Source organism: Peromyscus maniculatus, chromosome 13 (genome assembly GCF_049852395.1).
Source record: "Peromyscus maniculatus bairdii isolate BWxNUB_F1_BW_parent chromosome 13, HU_Pman_BW_mat_3.1, whole genome shotgun sequence".
NCBI classification, from domain to species: Eukaryota; Metazoa; Chordata; class Mammalia; order Rodentia; family Cricetidae; genus Peromyscus; species Peromyscus maniculatus.
In genome coordinates, this window is record NC_134864.1 from 5,345,026 (window position 1) to 5,365,459 (window position 20,434).

At 46.2% G+C, this 20,434-nt stretch overlaps 1 protein-coding gene across 3 annotated transcripts in view; it reads right to left on the reverse strand.

Moving 5' to 3' along the window:
- Ngef (neuronal guanine nucleotide exchange factor) overlaps window positions 1-20,434 on the reverse strand; it is a 105,389-nt gene that overhangs the window by 61,267 nt on the left and 23,688 nt on the right. For all 3 annotated transcript variants that reach the window (XM_006984227.3, XM_076549520.1, XM_076549521.1), the window contains exons 2-3: window positions 7,344-7,677; window positions 2,966-3,080 (exon numbers count right to left, since the gene is read on the reverse strand). In XM_006984227.3, coding sequence (XP_006984289.2) covers window positions 2,966-3,080; window positions 7,344-7,605 — 377 coding nt within the window. In that variant the 5' untranslated portion in view covers window positions 7,606-7,677. The remainder of the gene's footprint in view (window positions 1-2,965; window positions 3,081-7,343; window positions 7,678-20,434) is intronic.

Here is a 20,434-nt window from a genome sequence, read left to right on the forward strand (position 1 = left end):
GGCATAAGGATAGTCAATGGGATCAATGGAAGATCTAGAGACAAGCCCACCTGTGTGTGCAGCGTGGTGGCTTTTTTTAAAGCATCACCGAACTGGTCCTAGTGGCTCATACTTGTAACCCCAGCTCTCAGGGGGCTGAAGCAGGAGCACCATGAGTTTAAGGTCATTCTAGACTACGTAGTGAGTTCAAGGCCAGCATGGGTTATATAGTGTGAAACACACAAAAAATAAAAGTAAATGACAAGGCACGGATGTTATTCATTGACAAGAGCCAAAGGCAGTTTATGTAAACGGCGCTAAGGCATCTGGATAGCCATATGGACCGCAAGACAGAGATACAGAACTAGAGATATGAATATCGATGGAAGTTAGATATCTGTTAGATAACAAATACAGTGATGAGCAATGAGAGAACAATATTGGTAAGTTAATGTCATCGAAATAAAAAAATTATGCTCACTAAAAGACAGGAGAATTATGATACAGGGGTAGAAATGTTTGCAATGCATATCTCAGGACAAGAGCCTTTTGTTTCAGTTTGGATTTTTTTGAGCCAGGTCTCACTCTTAACCCAGATTGCCTTGGAACTCACTATGTAGGTCAGGGTGGCCTTGAGTCCACTGTGATCCTCCTGCCTCTGTGTCCTGACTACTGGGACTAGTGGCATGATCACCATGCCTGGCTGAGCCATGGAATTTTTTATTTAACATATAAAGAACTACAAATATAAAAATAAATAAATGCTGAGCGGTGGTGGCACATGCCTTTAATCCCAGCATTCGGGAGGCAGAGGCAGGAGATCTTTGTGAGTTTGAGGCCAGCCTGGTCTACAGAGCGAGATCCAGGAAAGGCATAAAGCTACACAGAGAAACCCTGTCTCAAAAAACCAAAAAATAAAAATTAATTAATTAATTAATTAATTAATTAATTAATAAACAAACAAACAAGCAATGGGCAAATTACCTGAATGGGCACCACCCGAAAGGAAGTGGAGAGCCACGAAGACCAGTGAACCTCATGGTCGTCAGGGCCATCATATGTTAGAGCAGTACTGAGAAACCACAATGTATTAGAGTGAAAGCCAGGACACAGGGACAGAAACAGACCTGGCATGAAAAGATGCCTTTCCCAATGTCCTTGAATTCGCAGAACTGTCACACAACGTGGTTTTAGCCAATGAGATGTAAGCAGCGTCGGTGGGATGGCCTTCAAGGAGGCGTCTTATGAAGGCAGAGAGCTGACAGGGACCATTCGCCCCTTCCATTTTCCTTCCTGAATTATAGCTGTGACGGCTGGAGCTCTGGAAGTCATCTTAACAGATGACAGAGTAGATTCTAGAAAGAGCCTAGATCCCTGAAGGCATGAAGGATCTTCAATAACCATCTTCAGACTTCATTTATACAGAACAAACTGGGTCGTGTGGCTTTTGGTTATAAAGAGTGTACTAAATAGTTTTATGTCAATTTGACACAAACTAAAGTCATTTGAGAGGAGAGAAACTCAATTAAGAAAAATGCATCCAGGTCTGGAGAGATGGCTCAGTGGTTAAGAGCACTGGTCACACTTCTGGAGGACCCAGGTTCAGTTCCCAGCACCCACTTGGCAGCTCACATCTGTCTGTAGCTCCAGTTCTAGGGCTTCTGACACCCTCACACAGACAAACATGCAATGAACATAAAATAAAATTGAAAAAAAAGAAAGAAAAGAAAAAGAGGAAAATGCCTCCATAAGATCTGGCTGCAGGCAAGTCTGTAGGACATTTTCTTAATTAGTGATCAATGGGGGAGAGCCCAGCCCATGGTGGGTGATGCCATCCCCAGGCTGGTGGTCTTGGATTCAGGCTGAGCAAGCCATGAGGAGCAAGCCAGTAAGCAGCACCCCTCCATGGCCTCTGCATCAGCTCCTACCTCCAGGTTCCTGCCCTGCCTGAGTTCCTGTCCTGATTTCCTTTGATGACAAAGAGTAATCTGGAAGTGAAAGGCAAATAAACCTCCCCAGACTGCTTTCAGCCATGATGTTTTATCAAGCCATAGTAACGCTAACTAAGTAGCTAAATTCAGTTCTAACTGGTACAATACCCAAGTGCCCTACAAACAAGAGTGCAATGAATAAATCAAAATCCCATCACACCAGGCACATGGTATGGCTGGCTGGTCCACATATGTGTAGAAAATGATTTAAAACACAGTGTTTGTGAGAAATGAGTAGACAGCAAATAGAATGAACAGTAAGATATGTTTTATGGAGAGAAAGCATGCATAAAATGCACAGGGAAAAAACCACAGGTGCAATTTTTTAAAACCTCTCTAGGATGGTGGCACCATAATATTTTTTTTCTATCCCTCAGTGTATATAATATCCCCTAATTCCTATTTTGTGATAGAATAGATAGTTTTTACAAAAAGAAATTGTGATTTTTTTTAAAAAGGCCACTCAAGCAACCAAGTCAATTAAAACAAGCAGCTGTGAGTGTAGTCCGGGGGGCAGCGTGGTCATCTAGCATGTGGGAGCCCTGGGTTTGATCCCCAGCACCACACCAACCTGGTGTGGTGGTGCAGACCTGCAATCCCAGCACTGAGGAGAGCGGCAGGAGGATCAGGAGGTCAAGTCCTGTTCAGCAGGAGAAAGCACTCGCCTTGAAAGCCAGACAACATGAATTCAATCCCTGGGACCCACAGTGGAAGGATAGAACTGCTTCTGAAAATGGCTTACACAGGAGAGCTCGTGTGTGTGTGTGTGTGTGTGTGTGTGTGTGTGTGTGTGTGTCTGCGTGCAAAAATCATCTCTGGCTATATAGTGATTTTTTTTTTTTTGAGGCCAGCCCAGGGCTATATGAGACTTTGTTGCAAATTAAAACAAAATAACGACAATGACAAACAACTCCCTGTGGCTCTGGGAAGACTTGGTGGTGTGGGTACCGGCTCTGCTCTTCCGTCCCAGACCCGTCCAGGCTTACACGGCTCACCTGGCTTCCTGGGCTCCTGCGACCCTCTGCGCTGCTGTTCTCCAGAGAGGCAATCCGCCCTGGGGCAGATTCGAGGCCAAGCGTTCATTTACAGACTTCCCACTTTCTGGCGAACCTGCGGCATTTAGAAAACAGAGCAGGTTAGAAAATATGTATCTCTCCCTTTTCAGGCAAATCCATGAGTGACAGACAGTAGTGACTATCACCCCAAGAAGAAGGTAGATAGAGTGAGTGTGGCCCTTCCTCTTACTCCCTAGAGGGATATTTGCTATGCCTTGTTCAGTATTTGATGATCTGGGACGTCATTAGCATGGAGTTTATAACTATGATACCAGCAACTTCATGTATGTGTATACAGGCGTGGGCGGGGCGGCGCAGGCGGTGGGGAAAGGGGAGGAAAGGGGGTATCGGAAATACAGTATCAGTCTCACATGCAATCCTGGCTGATGTTTAGGGGATCACAAAGCTTCCGTTGTGAGCTCACTTTTCCAGCTGTTCCCCTCTCCACCCTGGTCTCAGACATAGCCCTGTGCCACCATCAGGTTTTGGATGAAATGTCCCCAGAGGCTCACATGTTGAAAGTTTTGTGTCCAGCTGGTGGCGCTCTTGGGAGCTGGTGGACACAGGAGGAGGTGGGGCCTGGGAAAGAAGTGGGTCATGGAGCTATCTCCTGGAAGGCTTATCTTTTCTTAGATCGTCCCTCCCTCCCTCCCTCCCTCTCTGCCTCTTCCTCACTCCCCAGGGCACCATCTAGATACCCCGACTCATCTCTGGCCAAAGCAGTGGAGTCTGAAAACTCCGGACTGGGCCCTCTTGCAGCCGTGAACCCAAACGCACTCTTCCTCTTCCCGGCTGATTTATCTTGAGTATTTTGTTGCCACAATGGAAAGCTAATGAATATACTCAACTTTCCTCCCACCACAGAAGGACCCCTGTGGCCCCAGATCTGGAAGTGTGTACTTTTCTATACACTGCACTCCTGCTCTGTCCCACAGGGCAGCAGCCACTGTCCACAGGTGGGTCTTGCATACTTGAGATATGGTTGGTGTGGCTGCAGAAATGCGTTTTCTGTTTTCATTCAGCTTAATTTAAACCCAAACGTGAAAACAGAGTGGCGGTTCGATGATGGGAAAACTAAGAATATTTGGAACAATTTGGGTATGTAAATTTACTTTTTTGACTGTACATTTTACGAGATCTAAATCCAGATCAAGTATTTATTTCCATTGAGGATTTGGCAAGTTAACACAAAGGGCCATGCTGTAAAACACTCAACAAATTTCAAAGACAGTGCACACAAAGGGCCTAGCTCACTGATTAGTTATTTTTTTAAAGACAGGTCTCATCAAGTAGCCAGGTTAGTCAAACTCCCAGCCCTCCTGTCTAGTACTGGGATTATATATATACACATATGTACATATACATGCATGCACACACACACACACACACACACACACACACACACACACACATATATGTATGCACATATATATTGTGCCTGGGTCACTGATCATTTTTATACTGATTGTTAACTTTAGGATACAGAGCTAATATTTTGGAAATATTATTGGGTTTTGGGTTTTTTTTTTGTTGTTTGTTTGTTTTTGTTGAGACAGAGTTTCTCTGTGTAGCCCTGGATGTCCTGGAACTCACTCTGTAGACCAGGCTGGCCTCGAACTCAGAGATTTGCCTGCCTCTGTTTCCCGAGTGCTAGAACTAAAGGTGTGCGCCACCACCCAGCATATTTTTGTATTTAGTAAGACATACCACTATAAGAAACCTTATTCAATTTTTTGTTACTAAACATCTTTTGGATTTACTCGTTTTCTGTGTATGAGTGTTTGGCCTGCATGTATGTATGTGCACCGCATGAAGGCCTGGTGCCCACAGAGGTCAGAAAAGGTCATCAGGTCCCCTGGATCTGGAGTTAAGGATGGCTGTGAGCCACCATGTGGGTTTAGGGAACTGAACCTGGGTCCTCTGCAAGAGCAGCAAGTGCTCTTAACCTCTGAGCCATCCCTCCAGCCCCTCTTTGTAGCTTTTAAATGGCCACCAGAAGATTTAAGATGACATGTGTGGTGGGTGTTTGTTAGCGTCTCGTCTGGGCTGCACAGTTCTTGTACGCCAGTGCCCATGTCCCAGAGCAGAAGAGGGTGGCAGATGCCCTGCAACTGGAGTTACAGGTGGTCGGAGGTGACCAAGTGGGCACTAGGAGCCAGACCCAGGGCCTCTGGAAGAGCCACAGCACTCTCAACCGCTGAGCATCTCTCCACCCCATACCTTGTTTGTTTGTTTGTTTGTTTGTTTGTTTGAGACAGGCTCTCCCATTGGCCTGGAGCTTGCTAATTAGGCTAGGCTGTCTGGCCAGTTAGCTCCAGGGATCCTCCTGTCTCTGTCTCCCTAGTGCTGGGGTTACAAACACATGCCATGATGCCGGTGTTTTTACCTGGGTTCTAGGAATCGAACTCGGGTCTTCATGCTTACATGGCAAACACTTTACTGCCTGAACCATCTCCCGGGTCCCTGGGCTGCACAGTTCTCCTTTCTCTATCTGCACAGGTTTGGACTCACTAGAAGGATCTGGACCGTGGTTCGAGCTGTACCACGTGCTGGCTGTGTGATTTGGGGCAAATGACTCCGTCTCTCCTGGTCTCAGTTTTTTGTTGTTCTCTTGTTCTTTTGTTTTTTGAACTGTGCTGAGCACAGCCACTCCATCTCTTCCATCTTCTCTCTGGCCATGTCCTTGTTCATCTTTTACGATTCATCTGCTGTGCGGTCTCCTTCATACATCCTTTCCTGACTCCACCAGACACGTCTCGTGTGGCTCTACCACCTTGACACACAGCTAGCAGAAAAGTGGCGTCACCATGGTGGTGTGGGTTCCTCAAGGGCAGGAGTTCCAGCTCTGTGTATGCCAGTTCACTCTTTGCTTTTGGTTTATGAACATGTTCAAACACACAGGGTAACACACAGCCCTGAACACCAGCTGCTGCAACAGAGGTATCTTAGGCATTGCATCCCTATATTCTCTATGTGGACACAGGATTCTCTCAGTGTCTGTGGCAGATTGCAGACACAAATACTCCTAGCCTCAAGCGGTAGAGTCAGGGTGCCCCCCTTTTTCCTGGGCTGGCCCTGTGATGACCACATGAAGCTGAGTCCAGCCCTCCTGGTTTGAAAGCTTCTGCCCTGGCTCTCCAGGATCCTCTGCCGTGTGAAAACTGATACCTAGACTTCAGGGGGATGAGATGTACGTGGAGTGCAGGCGAGCCTCCTAGCTGAGCCCTCAAGGGCAGAGGTGACTAGAGAGTTGAGCCCGGCTGTCTCCACCTCTCAGCTCCATAAGCCACCAGCAGGCGGTGGAGATCAGGTACACTGGCTTAGTGAGGGGAGGCCCCCACCCAGCCCCATAATCAAGAGAAATGGCCGTGTGCCTTCCCGTATTGGGGTGGTTTGGCTTTAGGCTACAGAATAAACAGTACAGCAGTGGTTCTCAACCTGTGGGTCACAACCCCACTAGGCATTCAACCCTTCACAGGGGTCGCCTAAGACCATCAGAAAACACAGATATTTGCATTATGATTCATATCAGTAGCAAAATTACAGTTACGAGGTAGCCACAAATGCAATTTTATGTTTGGGGGTCCCCACACCTGAGAAGCTGTATTAAAGGGTCGCAGCGTTAGGAAGGTTGAGAACCACTGCAATAACGAATATTTTGAATAGTGACCAAAGCCTCTGGTCCCGAAACTGAGTTGTACCTCCAACACACTCAGGATGGCACATTTTCTGAGGACAGCTGCCATGCCCAGGCTTTGGGAAGCCATCCCATATTCTGCAATCCCAGCTCAGTCCTTTCACAGCCCTGTGGGCAGCCCCCACGGAAAGGTGTCCACAGCTGTTTCTGAACTTTATTCTGTTCAACAAGTATATATTTTGAACAGATGAAATGTGACCAGAACCAAGGCAAGAGAGTCAGGGGTCTTGCTGCAAAGACTCCCCAAGGTTTTAATCTTACTTATATTCATGACAACAGAAACCCCAACACTCACAGGAACAGAATAGGGCAGGTTAGAATGTCACCAGTAAGGAAATTTGTGTTCCCAAATGACCCAGGATGCGGACAGTGCCATCTCCTTACTAGAACACATATATGACTTGATTGTGTCTCTTCAGGAGAAGCCTGTCATGCTGTCATGACCTGAGGTGACACTTTCCCTGAAGAGGACATGTTGTCATACTATGGGAAAGTGAATTCTTCATGGGAAAATGACCTCAATGTTCCACCTTGCTGGACCCGCCCTGACCATCTCCAGTGCTCCTTTCATTTAATGAGACTCTGGACATCAGTTACTTAGTGACGGTCCCTGGCACTGACCTGCTTGGGGCCTGGCGCTCTGCTTAGATGTGCCCCTGGCCTTGCGTCTGTGTCTCATGGCACGGTTGAAGATGGAATTCCTCTGGATTGGGATGTAGCAGTGAGGTTCGTCATCTCGAGTCTCCTCACCAGCCTCGGGGGCCTCCCTGTTCTCTGGAAGTAACTCAGGCCTCATCTCAGGGGGACCATGATTGCTTTTCCATGAGCTGCTTACTGATTTCCTCTGAGGTTTTTCCCAGTCTTCAGAGTCTTTGGTCTCCATGGCAACAGCCGTAATGGTTTCTCAGCAGGGCTGCTGGGGTCAGTAACCCCCTGACTTCATCAGTTTTCAGTGCTTTAGAACAGACAGAGAACAATTGTCAGTTAGAGTCATTGGGCTAAGTGGTCCATTCAGAGCGTAGAATCCTTTTCCATTCAGGTTTGATGAGATTTGGGATAATCTGCACACCCCACCGACTGCATCTTTGCGGATGAGATTCGCAGCGCAAACCGCTCATTTGGAGGCAGTCGTGTATCATTGTGTAATTGAAGCTTGTTGGTCCTATTCATAGGCGGCACTTAAAGGAAAATGCTTAAAGGGGTTTGTGTAACTAACTTGCAAGTAAATATTTCCTGAATAACTCTAGACAGAGAGTACCAACTAGCTAGAGAACTCTAGGAGCATGGTGGGGAGGAAAGGGTGGTCTGTAGGGCAAGTGGAAAGGGTGCCGGCACCGACATGTCTCACAGCGGTTCCTGTGCATCTGAGCAAACTTGAACTCCATGAGGACAAAGCTCTTCCGTCATCTAGTGGCCAAGTCCAGCTGGGTTAGTGGTCTTTTTATGTAAGAAGCTTTGCCCCATGGATGGGAGTCACATAGGGTTATCTCCCTCTGGCACAGCTCCGACATGGACCTCCTCCCAGGGTGGGGATCTGAGGTGGTGAGGAACCTGAGGGGTCTTTTGAGAATGGGTGCCACACTGGTGGGACACTGTTCTGGGTGGGGAAGCCATGGAGACTTTCTGGGGGCAAAAGTCATGCGCAGAAGCTGTGTGTACAGGAGCTGTTTTCTGGGTCATAGGTCAGAGCTGCCACTGCATTCTGTGGGTCAGAGACTCAGGAGCACTTGAGCAGTTTTGTCAGTGGGAACTGTACACAGGGCCCCACACACTCTTTTTCTTACCCACCGGCCCCCACCCTCACTACTCTAGCCCAGCTGTACACCTTATCCTCAGGGTATCAGCTGAGCTACGGTTCCCCTGGAGATAGAGTAGCTTTGTCCAAGGCAGGATTTGAGGCCTGAAACCCACATAGGAGAATCACGCCCAGGGGCGCATGCAGAGGGACAGCACTCTTCTCCTACCTGGCATTGGAATGCTACCTGAGTTCATGGGGTCTGGGGGCTGCCACTTCCACCCTGGTTACCATTTCTTTTATTGTTTGTTTTGTTTTCAAGACGGGCGTCTCCCTATGTAGGTAGCTGTGGCTGTCCTGGAACTTGTTATGTAGACCAGGCTGCCTTTGAACTCACAGAGATCTGCCTGCCTCTACCTCCCAAGTGCTGGGATTAAAGGTGTGTACCACTACACTTGGCTTAAAACAAAAACAATTGTTTTGTGTGAGATAGGGTTATTGTACATAGCTCTGGCTGTCCTAGAACTCATCATTTCTTGATCCATGAAAATACTGTGTGGTCGGTGAAGTCCCTGTCCAGCCAAGTGAAATGCTGCTACTTCAGGTGTCCAAAGAAGGCTGTTGCAGTGGCTAAAAGACCATATTGAGGCCAGATAGTCAATGTCACCCCTTGTAAGAGTTCCCAGAAGGGATGACACTTAGACCGCGTTGAGCCCTAACCCTCAACAGGGATGATTCCGGTAACAGCCAGTCAGCCTGAGTCAACACGGGCGGTGACTGCAGTAAAAGCTAGTGTCCCTGCGCCAAGGACAAGAACTAAAAGGAACAAACAAGGTGTCTTTCACAGCCAGACAAGCAGGGGACCCTGCCCTCGCTCTGTGGTGGAGAATAACCGCTCAGGCTGCAGGGACTGGGAAAGAGTGAATCGGGAACAACTGGGTCTCTCTGTCTTCTGGGGGCAGAAAGGCAGGGCTGGAATAAAAGCCAGAGCTAAATAAGGTTTAGGTAAGGACTTTGCAGTTCAGACTTTTCCCCAGGTGAGGTAGCTGCATGGGGACAAAACCCCTGTTCACTGGAGGAAGTAGAGAGCTTGGAGATTTGAGGATTCAGAGATGCCAGCTTCCCTGACATCTCTCTTCTTCCTCTGCTTTGCCTCTCACACCAACTCCTCCACTGAGACTGTGTGCACTGAGACAAGAAGGCGGGGTTCCTGGGGAGGGACGAGGTGTGGTATAGGGGTCACTGTGTGGAGGCCATGCTGAATTTTGCAGACCCTTGAAGAGAATGCTCCAACAGGTATCAGGATCCTAAGTCTAGGGACACAATGGCCATGCTGAGGTGTGGCGGGGTGTGGCAGGTATCAGACAGGTGTGACAAGTGAATAGATACCTGGACCAGGGTCTGGGAGGGGATGGGAATGTGAGGAATCCAGCATGGTGACTCAGTCAGGAAGAGCAGCCAGAGTACTGATGGTGGTGGCCAGGGTAACAGAATGGCAAGCCCCTCAGAGATGTGGGTGGGGCCAGTTTTGGGTTAGAGCAGGCTGGTTTCAGGGTGTCAGGTAGAGGAGAGTCCACAGCAGGAACACCTGATAGGAGCTGACTGGCTCTGCCTAGCTGCCATCCTAACCTGATCTGAAGCCTTAACGCGGCAGGCATTTTGGTTTTCAAGGTCATTATCCTCACCATTGTATCAGTTTTCTTTTTGTTGCTATAACAAAATAACAGAGATGGAGAACTTCATAAGAGCTGGGCGTGGTGGTACATGCCTTTAATCCCTACACCCGAGAGGCAGGTGGATCTTTGTGAGTTCAAGGCTAGAGTGGGTTATATGGCAAGTTCCAGGACAGCCAGGGCTACCTACTGAGGCTGAGTCTAAAAGAAGAAGTTGTAGAAAGGAAAGGTGTGTGTTTTGTTTGTTTTGGCTCATTGCTGTGAGATGTCTTTGTATACGCTGTGAATATGTGTTGCTCTGGTTGATAAATAAAGCTGTATTGGCCTATGGCAAGGCAGCTTAGAGGCAGGCAGGAAATACAAGCAGATAGACAGGAAGAGAAAGAGGCAGGGTGGACGTCATCCTGCTGTCCAGAGAGCAGCATGTAATGGCACACAGGTAAAGCCATGGAACACGTGGCAACATATAGATTAATAGAAATGGCCTGAATTTAGTTATAAGAGCTAGTTAGCAAGAAAATTGAGCCATAGGCCATGGCCATGCAATTCATAATTGATATAAGCCTCTGTGTGTTTACTTGGGTCTGAGCGGCTGCCGGACCAGGCGGAAAACTTCAGCTACAGCTCATAATTTTAGAGGTTTTGGTCCACAGTTGATTGGTTCTGTTGCTGTGGGCCTGCGCTGAAACAGCACATTGTGGTGGAGACACCTAGGGAGAAAACTGCTCAGCTCACGGCAGCCGGAAGGGAAAAGACAGGAAGGGGCAGGGACCCCAACATCCCCTTCAAAGGCATGTCCTCAAAGACTTCCTCCCCAAGGCCTCATCTCCAGGAACTGCTGCAGACTGGGGACCTGGGACGCATTGACCCAAACCTTAGTCATAACCATCAACCACCATGGTAGAGTAACATCGCTGTCGTGGGTGATCTTAGCTGTCCACCTGACAGGATGTAGACTCACAGAAGAGACAAACCTCTGGGCATGTCTGTGAGGGGTTATCCATATAAACAGAGGTTGTTAGACCTGCCCTAAATATGGGCAGCACCATCCCATGGGCTGGGGTGTGGACTGAGCACCAGCATCCATTGCTCTCTGTCATCAATGCATCTTGACCAAGCAGCTGCTTCACACACACATCTGCCGCTGTGACTTCTCCTCCCCTCTTAAGTGGCTTCCTGCCCAGCATTTTGTCACAGACAGAAAAGTGTCCGTCATTTTATTATATTGTATTATATTATATATAATTACATTATATATTATATGTCATTTTAAGTTTGCATTTTTACAAATTGAAACCAGATTTACATAGAATAAAATATGCTGTTTTAGAGTTGACCAATGTGCACAGTTCATGGAATGCCCCATCAAATACAGTTCCTTTGTCCCAAGGAGCTCCTTTACACCCCACCACAGCCTGTGGTGACCACAGTCAATGAAGGCTCTCTCCTGATGGCCATGGAGGTAAAGCTAGGTGGCAGGTGACTTCTTCATCCACCATTGTTTGGCCAGAGCTGGTCATCATGTATGCTGCTGTGCACATGTGGAAGCCCTTAGAACTTACTGCTGCCAAGGGCTCTGGGTAAGGGCCCAGGACCTGGGTTCAAATCTCCACCTCCAGCTGCCTTAACATTGGGCAAGTTAGGCTTCAGTTTCTTGTCTAGGACACAGTGTCTGTGGGTGTGGGGTGGGTGGGGGTGGGGGTGGGTGAGTGGAGGTGGGGGGGTGTTATCTTCTACAGCCTTTTCTGGCTAGAGCTCTGTGATCTGGGGAAGCTGAAAAGGCCAAAATGGGTGCTTGAAGAACGGCAAAAACAGGGATGTGGAGTGGGGAGGATGGGTGGGGACTTGGGGGGTAGATCATAAGCCATTCCAACCAGTTTCTCTAAGAGAGGGGGGGGTCTATGAACCTTGAGAAAATATATTCCCAGATCCTACCACCTTTGGGGAGCACAGAGACCTCTGTCAGGCCCCACAAATGCCTCGTGAGTCCATAGCCATTAACCTCACCTTGTAGCCAGGAAGTCGCAACCCCAGAGCACTAGAGGCGTCACCGATGGTGTGCCAGGATCACACCCCAAGTGTCTGACTCACAGTTGGGGAGAATGTGGTCCATACACAGCCTCGGTGAGTCAGAGGCAGGAGTGGCTGCCATTTATGTGCCTTGGTGCTTAAGGACACGAGCCAAAAAAAGTGACTGTGAAGGCTGTCAGAGCTGGGCTGAGGGCCAGGGGCCTCCTTGGTGAGTCAGTGGCCTGGGAGATGAGGACACTTGGAGGGAAGGTTCTAGGAGGGGCAGGGAGCTGGCTGCAGGCTCAGCTGTGGCGCGTGAAGCCAGCTTCTGGGATAAGGAGGCCCAGTGAGTAGAAGAGGCTCCTGACTCACACCCCTTCAGGCCATCATGTGCATAGATCATTGGGGATCTTTCTTAAAGCCAGATGCTGCCATAAGAGGTCCTGGTAGGGCCAAGATTGCATCTATGACAGGTTCTCTGGGCACGTCCATCCTGCCACCCTCGAGCAAGGCCCTAGAAGACAGAAGCCCAGCATTTGCAGCCGATGAGATGAAGCAGAGAAGCCACATGAGTGAGCTGTACGTGCCATTGCACTTGCTCTCGCTGGGTCTGGGGAACATCGAAGGTCAGAGGCAAATGGAGGTCCTGAGACGTGGGGGGCTGGGGCAGGGAGGAGGAGGCAGGGGATACATCAGGCTGCCGGAAGTACATGCATGCCTTATTGTTGCTTTCCACCTCTTCGGCTGGGAGTAAAGAGGTGGGGATGAGTCCTCCCTAGTGCTCAGGGCCTTCAGCAGAGTCACACAAGGTACTTAGGCACCCACTCTGTGGTAGGCCACTCTGGGTGTTAGACTGGCCAAAAAGATGAGGCTCGACTTCCGGGGTTCACAGGCGCCACCGGAAGGCTCAAGTGGCTGCCAGGGAAAGTTACAGTAAAGAGCTGGTCACAGGACACTACAGCTCAGAGGAAGAGCCCAGGTCGGGACAGCTCCTGATGTCAGTCATTCAAACTGACCTGGAATGTGTGTGTGTGTGTGTGGGGGAGTCGCCTGTTCAGTGAGCAGCCCTGAGGTTTTACTGGTTTCTGCAGAGAGGGGACCCAGGACAGTGTGTTGGCCATGCAGGGGCACGTGTGGCCTTCAAGAATGGGAGTGACTGTGGCAGGAGGAAGAGAAATGTCACTCTTCTTTGCAACCACCTCCACCCGGGGAGGGGGGATAAAAGGCAGCCTGACCTCTGGCTATCATCAACAAACACTTTGTGGGTGAGGAGCCAAAGGTGTGGAGGACTCCACAGAAAGCTTCAGGCAGCAGAGGGAAAAGCCAGTGACATTTCCCAGATGGCTGAAAGACCCTTCCAGAAAAGAGCGATAGGGAAGAGTTCTGGGTGGAGGCCCTGGGTCCTGTGTGCTGTACACAGAACCCTAGTGTCCAGAGAAAAGTCAGAGCTGGGCCCCACACAGGAGGCTGCTGATGGGTCTCAGGGAGCAAAGGACGAGAGGGGATACAACACCCCAAGGGAAGTATTCTGGAAAGGTTAGACGCTGAAATTTAGAAACTGGGGTCCTAGCAGCAGAAAGGGCACAAAAAACTGGGGGTGGGGGTGGGGTTCGAGCAAGGCCTGGAAGCCAGTCAGCTCTGTCTGGTCATGTGGGCTCCGTGTGGACTCTGAGGTAGAGGGGGAAATGCACAGAGCTGTGAGGGTGGGGAGGGGGAGGGGGCAGGGGTCTTTCAGAACCAAGACCAGGCCCAATGCAGAAGGTGCTCCCTGCTGCTTGAGGGAGCTGAGATTCTCTTTCAGGTATGTGAGGTGGGGCTGCTGGCTTGGAGAGTGGACACCTGTAGTGGGTAGCCATTCCAGCTTGGATCTGGAAGTTCCAACCCCCATTGAGACTCTGGCAACTGTTACGCCTACGAGGTGGGACCAGGGGAGGCGCCTGGAGACCCGAGAGCTGGATGGGTCAGCGTTCTCTCTGTGCGCTCTCTGTGCCAGGACGCTGAATGGTGAAGGTGGACTGTGCAGAGCTGCAGAGAACACTGCTGGACTGCGATACACCTTCCCCAGACCCTGCGACCTACCTTTCACTTAATTTGTGAGTTACGCCATTAAATAAATATCCTTTTAACTACGTGGAGTGGCCAAAATAATTTCTCCAATATCTGGCGCCCAACGTGGGGCACAAACCCACGACCCTGAGATTAAGAGTCTCATGTTCTACCGACTGAGCTAGCCGGGCTGGTTCCCCATTGGGTAGATGTCCAACTTTTAGGGATTGGCACCCTATCTCGGATAAAACAGAGTTCGAGATGGGTTGAATGCATAGGGCCAGAAGGACAGAGAGGAAGGCTGAAGCCATATGTAGCAAATGTAGCAGTAAATCTTTGGGGCCGAGATCTGTTACAATAGTGGAATACCCAGATTAAAATTCCTACACTTTCAGAAAAGGAATACAGACCAATGCATGTTTCTAGGAATAATATCATGACATGCTATAAAAATCAGTCACAAACAGAGCACAACTGCTGTTGAACTCTCAGAAGTACCAACTGTCTTACCTTTAAAATGGCTAACTAATAAACCTGTCTGGGTTGGACAATGGCCTTTGACAAAAGAGAAGCTACAAGCTTTAGAACAGCTGGTTCAAGAGCAGTTAAATGCTCAACACATTGAAGAATCTACCAGCCCTTGGAATTCTCCTGTATTTGTTATTTAAAAAAAAAATCTGGTAATTGGAGAATGCTGACAGATCTGAGAGCTATTAATAAAGTAATTCAGCCAAGGGGCTCCCTACAGACTGGGATGCCCTTGCCCTCTATGCTACCAAAAGAATGGCCTATAATAGTTATTGACTTAAAAGACTGTTTCTTTACCATACCCTTACAGGAAAATGATAGAGAAAAATTTGCCTTCACAGTACCTAATTATAATAATTCTCAGCCAGTCAAGAGATATCAATGGAAGGTCCTCCCACAGGGAATGTTAAACAGCCCTACTTTGTGTCAATACTTTGTGCAGAAACCATTAGAGATAATTCGTGTAAAGTTTCCACAATCCATAATTTATCACTATATGGATGATATCCTATTAGCTGATCCAAAGTTAGATACATTAGAAAGCATGTTTGAAGAAATAAAAAAAGTTTTGCCTCGCTGGGGACTGCAAATTGCTCCTGAAAAAATACAAAGAGGAGATTCTATTAATTACTTAGGATATAAGATAGAGCTACAAAAAATTAGACCCCAAAAGGTACAACTAAGGAGAGATAGATTGAAGACTCTTAACGATTTTCAAAAGTTATTAGGGAGCATTTCCAACTTACTGGGTATCATGGGAATACCCAAAGATGGACTACAAAATTTGGCTAATACTCTAGAAGGGGACAAAGAATTAAATAGTCCAAGAGAATTATCAGCTGAAGCTGAGAAGGAATTGGTTCTAGTAGAAAAGACAATTCGAGAAGCACATGTGGATCGTGTGGATCCAGAACTTAAATGCATTCTTGTCATATTCCCCTCCAGATATTCCCCACAGGTATTTTGATGCAGAGGGAAGATATTATTATATTGGAATGGATATTCCTACCACGTAAACCAAATAAGAAATTAAAGACTTATATAGAAAAGATCTCTGATTTGATTCAAAAGGATAAATTAAGACTTCGCCAGTTGACAGGAATGGACCCAGCAGAAATTGTAGTACCGTTAACTAATGAGGAAATTTCATCACTATGGAAAGATAATGAATACTGGCAGAGAGCCTGCAGTAACTTTTTGGGAGAGATTAACAACCACTATCCCAAAAGCAAGAGAATAGAATTCATAAAGAAGACTGAATGGGTCCTTCCTCACAATGTATGACAAAAGCCAATTTCTGGAGTCCTCACATTCTATACTTATGCAAATAAATCAGGGAAAGCAGGATATAAATCAGGAGACTTAAGTAAAGTGGTACAAAGTCCATATAGCTCTGTACAAAAGGCAGAACTGTATGCCATTCTTATGGTACTGATGGACTTCACAGAACCCCTCAATATAGTCACTGACTCTCAATATGCAGAGAGAGTTATTTTACATATTGAAACTGCTGAATTTATTCCTGATAATACAGAATTAACTTCATTATTCATACAATTGCAGGAAATCATCAGAAAAGGGAACATCCTATATATATAACACATATCAGATCCCATACAGGTCTACCAGGACCTTTAGCACAAGGTAATGATGATATTGATCAGTTACTAATAGGTAATGTGCTAGAAGCCTCAGAATGTCATAAGAAATACCATGTAAATAGCAAAGGTTTGAAGAAGGATTTCTCTATCACTTGGCAACAGGCTAAGGATATTGTGAAAAAATGTCCTACTTGTTCCATCTATAACCAAACTCCATTACCTGCAGGGAGTAATCCAAAAGGTATACAAAGAAATGAAATTTGGCAGATGGATGTGTTTCATTTTGCAGAATTTGGAAGATTAAAGTATGTACATCATACCATTGACACCTATTCAGGATTTCAATGGGAAACTCCTATGAGTTCTGAAAAGGCTGATTCTGTGATTACACACCTATTAGAAGTTATGGCCATCATGGGAATACCTGTACAAATTAAGACAGACAATGCCCCAGCATATGTCTCCAATAAAATGAGACAATTCTTTGCTTATTACAATATAAAGCATGTTACAGGTATACCACACAATCCCACAGGCCAAGCAGTCATAGAGAGATCCAATTGAACTTTAAAGGATATGCTAAATAAACAGCAACAGGTAACAATGACTCCTAGAAATAGACTGCACAGTGCTTTATTAACCTTGAATTTTCTCAATGCTAATGAGAAAGGAACAACAGCTGCAGAGAGACATTGGATGACAGACAAAACTCCTGAGCTAAACCAACCAGTTTATTTCAAGGATGTGCTGACCTCAGAATGGAAACCTGGGTATGTTCTACGTTGGGGAAGGGGTTTTGCCATTGTTTCTGCAGGAGAAGAAAAGCTATGGATACCAACAAAATTAATAAAAATTCGATTCGAACAGGAAAAACCCCTTGATGAAGAGAAGTAAAAGATCATCCACCAATGTGACATCTCTACAAGTTGTAAGAAAAATTTAACAATCAAAGGGTGGGGTAGGGTTCTGTTTTTGTCTTTCCAGGATAATGGAAATACCCATCTTCCAAAACTCATAAGGCCTTGGATATCCGGATGTTTACAGCAGAAAGGAAGAATCTATTGGTACCAATCTACACATGGTAAAATCTCACTGTCTAACATCTATCTCTCTATCAATCTAGAAAAGTTGTGGTTCCAATTCAATTATAAGCCAAGCTGGCTTTGGAGATGGAATTGGCTCACTCCTTCTCTAAACCCAAGCATATTGCTAAAAGAAAAGTTTGAGAGATTCTTCAGTCCCGTATCAGAAGAGCCCTCTGGTGTGAGACAGAAGGAAACCAATAAAAAGGGACCATTGTCTTCTAAATTCTAATTCTTTCCATGCTTACTCTTGATTTCTCAGAATCCTTTCTTATATGCTATGTCCTCTTTAAATCCAAACCTCCCATTTTTGATAACAAGTAAGTTTTTCCAATAGCAATCTCAGAAGTCTCCAGAAGGAAGATGGGGCCCCAACAACAACAACTCTACCCAATCCAGAATGATGACATGGTAATCATCATCATACTACACTTCTTGCCAGAATTTCAGACAATCTTACCCATTACTCTAAAACTTGCTGCAGAACCTACAGTTAGTCTAACTGAGATTTAACTAGCTGAGCTTTCTCACAGTACCCAACAGAGATAACATCACCCCCTAAATGGCAGGAAGCAATTCTAAGAAAATGACGCCCCTTCTCCCTTAGGTTTCATAATTCTCAGGGTTATGGATGACGGTTATAGGGTTGGGGGTGGAAGAAAATATTAGACTCAGTATTGTAAAAAAAAAAAAAAGGGCGGGGGGAAGAAGAAATGGAACGGATAGGTATAAGATATGATGGTAAATCATTGTATATACTAGTAAACAAATTTAGTAAAATAGCAACCTTAGATAATTTGCACTGTAATTTGTACTGTTATAGATTCTTATATGTTGATACAAATGTAAACTATTTTTATACTCCTGTTTAAGATAATTTGTATATTGATACAAATACAGAACTATATTTGTTATAATGTACATATATTTCTACTCTTTTTTTTTTTAAGATTTATTTATTATGTATACAGAAGAGGGTGCCAGATCTCATTGCAGATGGTTGTGAGCCACCATGTGGGTGCTGGGAATTGAACTCAGGACCTCTGGAAGAGCAGTCAGTGCTCTTAACCTCTGAGCCATCTCTCCAGCCATATTTCTACTCTTATTTGAAACATTTTTATATTGATACAAATGTAAATTTATATCTGTCATACTTCATATATGTTCTACTTCTGTTTAGAATATTTGGTATATTGATATATATTTAAGATTACTGTCATATTGCATATCGCACTATATATTCCTACCTCTGTTATAAATATCTTGTGTATTGTCACAATTTTGAAGTCATCGTTCTTCACCATACATTTGCTTATAGACTGTTTACCTTGTTTACGTGAAGCCTTAGTCCTTAGGTTATTTCGGTAGATAAGACTTATAGATTTATAGTCGCCTATGCCTGTCATCTCTATAGTTACGTTAGTTAGGTTATCCAGATTTACAGATACATAGGTCAGATGGACAGGTAATCTTCAAACACTTCATAGACCTAGAGAATATGGCATTTAAATAACTTAGAATTCTGTTGACGTGAGACACAATTGCTCCTGGCTGCACCAATTGATCCCGAGAGAATGTTGGGCTTCTAAGACATTTCCATTTGGAAGTTTGTCTTTTTGGCACAAAATGGCCTACTGGGCAAAGAACTGCCCTTGCCTTGATGGCTGACAGTACAAATGCAATGCTGTCCTTTCTGGACAAGCAGGACACAAGGAAAGCGACCACTGTACTCTGCCAAGACAGGTCTTTCAGAAATCCTGCTTCTGAAAATGGTCTGTCAGATACTCTAGGCCTGTAGCCAATTTGAATGCACCAACAAAGCTGAGAAACATTAGGTGACTGTCCAGGCTGCCAGCTGTCTTGGTCTACTCTTGCAAGATTCCCGAAAGTTGCTTGCATCCATCTACCATTTCTCAGGTACCATTATGTTCCTTCTCAGGTCTTTGATGGGATTGAAGACTAGCAGTTATAGTTACAACTTAGTATGTATAATATCTTAGATGGAACATATTAAGTATTAAATTCAGGTTCTTTAGGATAGGACACCTTTTGGAATGATCTTTATAACATGCCATTTACCTATGCTCTATACTTCTCTGGATTTTAGTATGTGTTTCTTGCTTGATATTGTTTGCATTGGTTGTAGTTACATCTTATCTAGGTCATTATCCCTCATTATTTCTGGACAATATTTGATAACCATTCCTTTGTATATAGTCTTGTATTAGTTTAGAACCTTCTTATTTAGACAAAAAGGGGGAGACGTAGTGGGTAGCCATTCCAGCTTGGATCTGGAAGTTCCAACCCCCATTGAGACTCTGGCAACTGTCACGCCTACGAGGTGGGACCAGGGGAGGTGCCTGGAGACCCGAGAGCTGGATGGGCCAGTGCTCTCTCTGTGTGCGCTCTCGGTGCCGGGACGCTGAACGGTGGAGGTTGACTGTGCAGAGCTGCAGAGAACACTGCTGGACTGCGATACACCTTCCCCAGACCCTGCGATCTACCTTTCACTTAATTTGTGAGTTACACCATTAAATAAATATCCTTTTAACTACGTGGAGTGGCCAAAATAATTTCCCCAATAGACACCTGAGGAAGGAAGCCGGGAGACAACCAAGGATGAAAAACTTCCCAAGCGCTGCTCGCTGTCTTCTCAGCCCCAGAAGAGGGGAGTGATGGACACTGGTTTTCCTTGAGGCTGTTCAGCCGGGAGATGGAGAGAGAGAGGTGGAGAGAGAGAAAGAGGGAGACAGAAAGGGGCAAGAGGGGAGGAAGACACATTGGGTAGAAGTTGGAATTGAACATGGTCCGTTGTGACAAGGTCCAGTCCAGATCTGGCCTCAGCCAGAATGTGACCTGGAAGGTTTAGTAGGAATTACTCCAACGGCTTGTTGACACTCATTTAGCAATCGTAGGTTTTTTGTTTTTTGTTTTTGGTTTTTTGAGACAGGGTTTCTGTGTAGCCTTGGCTGTCCTGGAACTCGCTCTGTAGCCCAGGCTGGCCTCGAACTCACAGAGATCTGCCTGCCTCTGCCTC